Source organism: Primulina huaijiensis, chromosome 18, assembly GCF_012295235.1.
Source record: "Primulina huaijiensis isolate GDHJ02 chromosome 18, ASM1229523v2, whole genome shotgun sequence".
NCBI classification, from domain to species: Eukaryota; Viridiplantae; Streptophyta; class Magnoliopsida; order Lamiales; family Gesneriaceae; genus Primulina; species Primulina huaijiensis.
Genome location: NC_133323.1, coordinates 5,698,662 through 5,707,317, shown reverse-complemented (window position 1 = coordinate 5,707,317; position 8,656 = coordinate 5,698,662). Strand labels below are relative to the sequence as shown.

At 32.9% G+C, this 8,656-nt stretch overlaps 2 protein-coding genes across 2 annotated transcripts in view; one reads left to right on the top strand and one right to left on the bottom strand.

Annotated features, from left to right (window-relative positions):
• LOC140964650 (organelle RRM domain-containing protein 2, mitochondrial-like) overlaps positions 1–1,770 on the top strand; it is a 6,466-nt gene extending 4,696 nt beyond the window's left edge. Inside the window, exon 4 of the mRNA XM_073424517.1 lies at positions 1,402–1,770. Coding sequence (XP_073280618.1) covers positions 1,402–1,494 — 93 coding nt within the window. The 3' untranslated portion in view covers positions 1,495–1,770. The remainder of the gene's footprint in view (positions 1–1,401) is intronic.
• Positions 1,771–2,371: 601 nt separating this feature from the next.
• Positions 2,372–6,717, bottom strand: LOC140964127 (organic cation/carnitine transporter 4-like). The gene is made up of 2 exons (XM_073423664.1): positions 6,196–6,717; positions 2,372–3,731 (listed from the first exon to the last, which is right to left on the bottom strand). The coding sequence occupies exons 1-2, from the start codon at positions 6,626–6,628 to the stop codon at positions 2,536–2,538; spliced, it is 1,629 nt and encodes a 542-aa protein (XP_073279765.1). The 5' UTR covers positions 6,629–6,717; the 3' UTR covers positions 2,372–2,535.
• Between the last annotated feature and the right edge of the window lie 1,939 nt (positions 6,718–8,656).

Sequence of the window (8,656 nt, the reverse complement as noted above, 5' to 3'; positions counted from 1 at the left end):
TATATAAATTAAGTTATTTAGGAGTTTTCGGTGCCTTAGGAGTTTATGATGAGTTTATAGTTCGGTTCCATACAATTATAGTTTCAGTTTTAATTTTTGTTTTTTGTTTCTAGGAACTGTAATCGAACTTTAAGTACTTAGTTTGATCAAACAGAAACCGAAGAGTGGTTATAGTTCCAGTACTTCGGTCTGGTATAGCTATGAAGCTCTTTCAGGTTTTTGTCTCTTCTAGAGTTTTCACTTCGCAAAATGGAAAACTGGAGGTAGAAACAATGTGAATGAAAGGACCTTATCGAAGAACTGAAGTTGGTAAAGTGAGGGGGTCATTGTGTTTTATTTCTGGGACAATGCATGAAAAGAGTTGATGTTCAGTAACATCAGTATCATATCACATGGGTCAACACTGCTTTTCTGCCCAGATCTCTTTGCCTTTTTATGCTTACAAGCATTTTAAGATTAACGGCAAAGTTAGTTTACAAAAAAATAAAATCTACTTGCTTGTTTTGTGAGAAAAAGTAACATCTTTTTCAAATTTACATTGTTTTTAAGCTCCTTATGTTTATAGGTTTCCATCTTTTCTTCACAAACTAGTCCAAGTACTTCAATTTGGAGCCTGTTTTTATTTTTGCACATTTTTGAGAAGCTAGTATTTCATGTTTGAAGAACCATTAGCCTTGCAATTTGTAGACACTTGACTGCTTAGATTAGATGAATCATAACAATAATGGAACGAAAAATTAAGGTAACATTTTGTAGCATTTTCGAGTGTGAAATGCTTGAGAAAATATGTTGTGGGGGGATTCTATTAGAGAATGTAGCACATGTTTGGTTGTTTTTTATGAAAAAACAATTTTTACTATAGATATGTCATGCAAGAATCTGTTGGTTGGTGATGTCGTATCATACATATTTATTTATTTTAATGATAAACGAAATATTTTAAAATTTTAAAATATATATAAGCGTTTAAAATATAAAATAATAATCAAGTATTTTTGGGATGAAATGTGTATTTAAAAGTAATTATTATGTTGAAGGGATATAAAAAGATGGAGTCTCGGAAGATTGTTTTAGAGAATGTGATCTATGTTTGATTTTATTTTGGAAGAATAAAACCACTGATGACAACTACTTTCAAAAATTGCCTTAATTCTCTTCATCTTTACTTTTGCAAGAGGTCATTCCGTTGTATATATGCTGTAAATCGAGTAAGAATTGAGTTTGCACAGTAAGCCGTTATTTTGCTCATTGAAAGCAAAAGCCAAATCTCCAAGTATGTGATCATCCAGTTAACTCAGTGCTAAGTGCAATGTGTATGTCTTTCATGTGCAGTTCAGTGTCATTTTCATCAGGACCCCTCGGTTAAAAAAGTTTTGAAATTTGACTCGGTTGTTTTTGCAGTTTCTAGACGGTTGGGTTATATTCGCAGAGTATGCAAGACCAAGACCTCCCATCCCATCACTCAACAACGGACCTCCTCAGGGTTGGCAGTGATTTAACCTCCTGAGAAGAATCCATGCTCACCGAAATCCAAATATACGATATCGTTCTTGAAATTTCATTGATAATGAAGAAACCTTCTGTCTCGTAATCCATTCCTCTCTGCAGTGCACTTCTCTATAGATTACATTGAGACATGCATCGCTTGTTACATGTTTTGGTTGTAGTTTCTCCGAAATATTTATACTGGTACTTATTCTGGGTACTTGTTTGTTGGCTGTAATTGATTGATTGTTAGTTATTTGGCATTCGGTGGACCACTTGAAAATATGTTATGAAACATTTAAAGAGTCAATTAGATCATCACAAGCTTGATGTATATGAGGATCTGTGATTTAAAAATAATGATTATCTTCCCGAGCTATGTTGTTTGCTTGCTGGAAGAAAGAAAGAAGTCGAAGATTTATTTTGTTATTGATATGTAGATTAGTTTGGTCTTGATTGTAGTTTCTATCACAACAAGGTCGCGAGTTTTTTCAGTGATAAAACTTATTTCACGACAATTTTTTTGTCGACACAACAGTTTTGTACATTGAGAGAGAGGTTGTTAATGATATTGATTTAGAGCACATAATTGATAGGTTTGACCTTTTAAAATTCTACCTGAGCCCCCTTGTTATAAAAATATTAGCTAATCCGCTGAGCCCCCTTGTTATAAAAATATTAGCTAATCCGCTGGCTGTCGATTACTATACACCCACGAGGAAGCACCAAAATTTCAAGTCTTTATTAAAGCCTTCCTAAATTTGAACTAGCTAGACAGAGGCACAATACAATGTTAATACACCAGACTCAATACGACAGAAGAGTGAATGGACCGACGCTAACAATTGACAGTGTGTACCCAAAAGATTCCTACAAAACATAATCTTACAAGAATTATATTTATTCTCTACCAGCTTTAAAAGAATCGGCAAAACATATTGGTTCAATTAACATGGAGGTTCTGTAAGTGAAAACTGAATGAAAACTTGATCAATATTACTGGAGCAGCACCAGAATCTTTATCCATGAAATATAAGCTAGATCATCGAATCATATCGAACATGAGCCTGCTCGATCGGTTTCTCCATCCTCCATTCCAGCCATTGTATCATACAAAGGCCGGTTCAAAGTCTCCGGTAAGTAAAACGCCAAAAACCCTCCTAAAGCCCCACAAACCCCAAAGACCAAAAATGGGATTCCATCTCCCAAGACAACGATGAATGGCACCAATATTGCTCCCATTTGTGCTGCTTGTGTCGCGCATCCAAGCGCTGCATTCCGAACGACCGTTGGAAACAACTCTATTGTATAAATAAACAGCAAATTGTAAGTTCCGGCCATGCCAAATATCCCCAATACACCGCAAACCATTCGGATCGTCTTCCAAATACCATAGCCCTTTAACAAGGCTCCCGCAATACAAAATGCTCCGCTAAACCATTGTGTCCCTATGGCTAAAGGCTTTCGGCCATACTTATCTAACAAGAGTGCGGTTAGCAGATATGCAGGCATTTCAGCCACTGCATTGAGCAAAACATTTAGATAAAGATTGGTTCCGAGATTTACTGCATTTAAACTCAGCCCATAATAGACAATCGAGCATAAAAAGTTGATGCCAACAGCTAGGAATAAACGGATACGTGTCAGTGGCGAACGAAGCACATCCACCAAGGATCCCGTTACTGCTTCTTTCGATTCAAGTTCGGTTTTATCAGAAGCTCTATCTTTATATTTATCCAGTGTTTCACTCGCCTCTTCATCCAGGGCGAGGGTGACACCATCGGGGATGTCATTTCCATTAGATTTAGCGATTTGACGCATGATTTTCATGGCACGTTTCGTCTTTCCTCGGATGAGACACCATCGAGGGGACTCAGACACGAATGGTAGGATGATTACAAGGAAGAGAATGGATGGAATCGAAGATGCGACGTAAAGGGCTCGCCATGATCGAAAAATGTAAGCTACACCTGAAAGCACTGCTATCCCAGCTGAGAAGAAATAGAATGTGGACATTCCTGCGATTCCACGCTTAGTAGGACCGACAGGTTCTGTTGCTAGGACAAAAGCACACAGGCCGACTCCGCCGGTGCTGAATCCGGTGAGGAGACGAAAGAGAGCATATGTATAGTAATCTGGAGAAAGTGCAGTAAGACAACCAAAAATGGCATTCAAGATGCATACCACCATTAGTGAACCTTTCCTTCCCAGTTTAGAATCTGAAAGGTGACCAAATACTCCAGCACCTGAAAAAAAAATGCCAAAATCTTGATGTTACATTTAATCTAGGCTGCAATTTTTTATTTCAGAATGGAAAATATCAACGTATTTCAAATCTTATCTGTTAACTTCTTTTTACACAAACTTATAATCTGTCCAATCATGGTTTGGACATCAAATCTGCATGTGCTCAGTAAATTGATATCCAATATCATATGAAAAAACACAATAAGCTTATTATATCTATAAACTTTCCTCTTGCATGCGCCATGCCTTCAAGGATCAAAAGGAACAAGAAAGAAAAGAGACGCATTTATATTTTAGGAAAATAGTTTTTCTTGCTTAGTTAACTTATTCGATTTTGGGTTCTGGTTCAACCCACTGAATTTTCAATATTTCGTTTTAGTATACTAAGTTTTAGTTTTCAGCTATTTTTGTTGACGTGATATCGAAAAATACTGATGTTACATCATAAAATACCCATACTACATTGAATATTGTTGATTTATCAGATGTCACATCAACAATTTGACTTAAATACACGAAATAAAAAGTTAGTGTATCAAAATCAAACATTACAAACATAATATATAAACCAAACCCAAAATTTTACAAGTTAATGGACAAAAAAAAACTTATTCAAAATGTCAATTTCGTTTTCGAGTACTTTAATATTGTGACAGTTTTATAGACAAACATATAAAATTAATCAATATAGCTGCTTCAGCCATTACTACCACCTTTTGTAACATCGCAAAAACTTTTGTGAGATGGATCTCTTATTTGAGTTATTTATGAAAAAATATTGATTTATATGTCAAAAGTATTACTTATTATTGTAAATATGGATAGAGTTAATTCGTCTCACGGATAAATATCCGTAAAACCGTTTCACAAGAGACCTACTATTGTAACATACACAAGGACCACAAAGATCCATGTGGATCAAGGGAAATTCCAAGCTACCCTGATGCCATTATCTCAACGGTGTATCTAATAGTGAATATTTAATATTACACATGGGGTTTGCTGAAAAATCAGTAGACTCCACGTGTATTCATAAATTTTCATTTTTAAATAGAATTTTAGAATACTACATTAAAGATAACATCACATTTCCAAAACTGTCTGTCTTATATTAAATATATTTTAACTAAATTCAGCGTCTCCAAAATAATTTTTTTAGTAACTTCGTTTCATAATTCACATTAAGAAATATGATTTTTCACGTGATTGGCAACCGGCCCCGATGGTCCACTCTTCATTAAAAGAGGTTCCATAGTTCTAAATAATGGACTGAACAAATAATTTCTCCAGGCTACAAAATTTGATATTACCAATACCTATATTTAAGCCTACATGCATAGGTTTGTCTCATTTTAATAAAATATTATTAGAGATATGCACAACTTGTATCATCAATCCATAAAAAATATATGTGTTAGCTATATCTACACATATATGAATGATTCAATGTAAGAAAAACTTGACTCTTTTTTTTCCGAAATTACAACTATCTATTGCAAAGAATTCGGTTCTAAGTCTAAGTAAATACTCACGACCCAAGCCGGCTTACAAAGTTGATCATATTATAATCAATTGCTTTCTGGGTTGTCTCAGGCTTTACGATTACTATATTATCTCCAAGTGTGCGGCAATCTCTAGATTTTTATTTGTGAGACGAGTAAATCACGTTTATATTTATAAGAAAAAATAATATTTTTTTATGAGTGACCCAAATAGAATATCATTCTCACAAACTTGAATAGTTTTTTTTTTCCGTATATTTTTGTTTTTACATTAAATAAAAATAATTTATGATATATTTGTAAATTGAAATCATGAAAGTTATATTATAAATATTAAGTACTACAAAAAAAATATATAGTTAGATAAAAATAAAAAATAAATAATATGCATAAATAGACATTTAAAAAATAAAAACATAAAAAAACTATAAGTTTTTAATTATATTTAAAATATACTTTTTGTTACTATAAAAAAAAAACTTAAAATCATAAATAAATTGTAAAATGTGAATAACATCGAAAGAAGAAAGGGTCCCCCGTCATATATAAAATAATTAAGATAAAAAAAAATTGTGAAGAATTGGTCAAATACAAAGAGTAAAGAAAGTAATTCGGATTATATTTTTCTTTTTCTTTTTTTAAAAGCATGATCACCGGAATAAAAATTTTAAATTTGTTCATTAATTATTAATTAAAAATAGATTTATGTGAGATGATCTAACATATTTTTTTTAAATTGGTCAATTTGATCCATAATTAAAGCAAAAAAATGACATTTTAAAAATAAAAAATATTATTTTTATGAATCAAATCAAGTTGAAGATTAGTTTTATAAAATTGATATTCGAGATAGTATGACTCAACTGATAAAAGTTCATGTCGGTTTTTTATTTTTTTAAGGGAAAAAAAACACCCACGGAAAATCAGTTGGAAAAAGGGCCCGAAAATTCGGGTTACTGACCTATCATGCAGCCTCCGAAAAACAAGGCCTGCACCAACCCAACCTTGTATTTCTGTCCACAAACCAACCCGAACTCTGCAACCGTCGAACTCTCCCCTCCACCGATCCACTCCCAAGAACCGGGTTCAAGCTCGCAAACGCTCTTCGCCGCCGAGCAACCAGCGGTGCCGCCGCTCGTGCACCGCCAAGCAGGTTCCCGGTCGGCGAAGATGACCACCATGGTGTGGAACGCCTCCAGAGCCCAAGCCATGCTGGTCAAAACGAAGTGTCTCAGCTGCCACCGTCCGAACTCCCCGCAAAACTTCTGCAGCATGTCGTCTACGCACAGCCTCTCCACCAGATTGACGGAGGCCGATTCATCCTGTCCGAGAAGCGGCCGGTGGAGGTCTGGGTCATTGGGACGTGAATATTCCGAAGGGAAATTCTCTGACATTGTAACTTTACATAGGATTTGGAGGACGATCGATGAGTATTGTTTTTTCAATGATGTTTGAGATTAGATTGGAAATTTATTTCAATTTAAATATGTTATAAAATAAATCAAATTATATAATTATAATATCTAAAATTAGATATTGACATTTACTTCAAAAAAAATATATAGATGTTGACATCATACGTGTTATTGATACTAGTACACCGACGCACACATTGCGTGTTTGTACGATATTTTTTATAATTTATTTGGTTTATAATTAAATGAGGTTCAAAATATAATTATAAGAAATAGTGGGTGATTACATGGTAATTTTGATAAATGAACTAAAAAATAAATAAAAAAAAAGAATAAAAAAACTCAAGTAAGAATTGAAACTATAACCTCATGGATAAGAAACAAATGTTTTATCCGTTAAACTACATGTGACTTAAATTAATTTGTTAACACTTTATTAATATATATAATTAATAAAACAGACCATTACACCAAAAATTAGTTATTCCAGAGGTCTCTTCATTAATAATATAGTATAGATATAGTATAGATATCATAAATTACGACCTATATATGTAGCTGCAAAACGTTAATTATATATATCCTATGCTTCAAAGCTTGGATTTGATGGAATTTGGGACCATTTTTGGTTTCATGAAATTTTAAAAAAGAATCGGATTTTGAAGAATTCCATGAGATTTGCTGAGATTTTATTGTTTTGTCTCAAATTTGAAACAAATCTCTTCAGATTTGAGAACATTTGATAGGATTTGGATTTCAAGCAAATAAAACCTATTCAAATATTTATTTTCTCGACTTTATCCTTTCTATTTTCTCTTCACGTCATTTTTCTTCCATTCACTAATAATAATTTGTTTTATATTTATAAAATTAGGATGTGATTGAATATTTAATTTTGAAATAATCTATTTCGTTGAATTTAAATTTGAATCCCATTTTTTAAGCATCCAAACACACTGATAGTGTTTACGACTGGTTTTTGACCGAATTTGAATGACCAGTGTGACCTTAAAAGTAGTTATTAGACTTGCTCCAGATCCATTCTCGGTCGAACTAGACATTCCAGTCCAATCCGGTTTTAGAAACACTGACATGACCAACATGAGTATGTCTCTTGTGAGACGGTCTCACGAATCTTTATCTGTGAGACGGGTAAACCATACTGATATTCACAATAAAAAGTAATACTTTTAGCATAAAAAGTAATACTTTTTCATGGATGACCCAAATAAGAGATTCGTCTCACAAAATACAACCGTGAGACAGTCTCACACAAGTTTTTACCGACTAACAAATCATACTTAGTATTTGTCAAGTGCATGCTTTAATCCTTATTTCAGGAGTAAGAACACAAAATTAGGGTGAATTTTTTTTTTTTAACAAACCGTATCACAAATTTTCTTACACGATTAAGATTTATGACACGCACATTATACAGTTTTTAAAAAATATAATATCATCTTTGTATGAGATACATGTCACAAATCTATGCTCCAAAATTAATGCTTAACAATTCAATTTACAGCTGTACGTACGTTCAATAAAATATAAGTGGGTTTGTATAATTAATCAGTGTAATTCTATAGATTGGTTTATTTATTAGCAACACGTAAGTGTAAGATAATCCCACCATCAACTTTTATCTTTTAAAAATTAGGAATTTATCTTTGAATAATAATATATGAATGAAAGCACGAATCCTTTATTATTATTCTTCTTTTGGATGTATGGATCATAATATATGAGGGTATATTCATTGGATATACGGATTCTATGGGTGTTTGATGATATACTAGTAATTCACGCATACGATAATTCACATGCATAGATTTTAATGTGATTAATTTATTAAAATATTTAACTTATTAATTGTGATTTTTAAATGATTTAGTTATTTCTAGAATTTACTAAAATATATTATCGTAATAAATTTTATTGGATAAAAGGGGCATTTTTGTATATTCATTAGAAGACAAAAACTTGTGTGAGACGGTCTCACGGGTCGTA

Excerpts from the sequence above, each read along its gene's own strand:
- LOC140964127 (XM_073423664.1), bottom strand. The coding sequence starts at position 6,628 with ATGTCAGAGAATTTCCCTTCGGAATATTCACGTCCCAATGACCCAGAC. Across the intron at positions 3,732-6,195 it reads TTTCGGAGGCTGCATGATAG|GTGCTGGAGTATTTGGTCAC; the intron begins GTCAGTAACCCG and ends TTTTTTTTTCAG.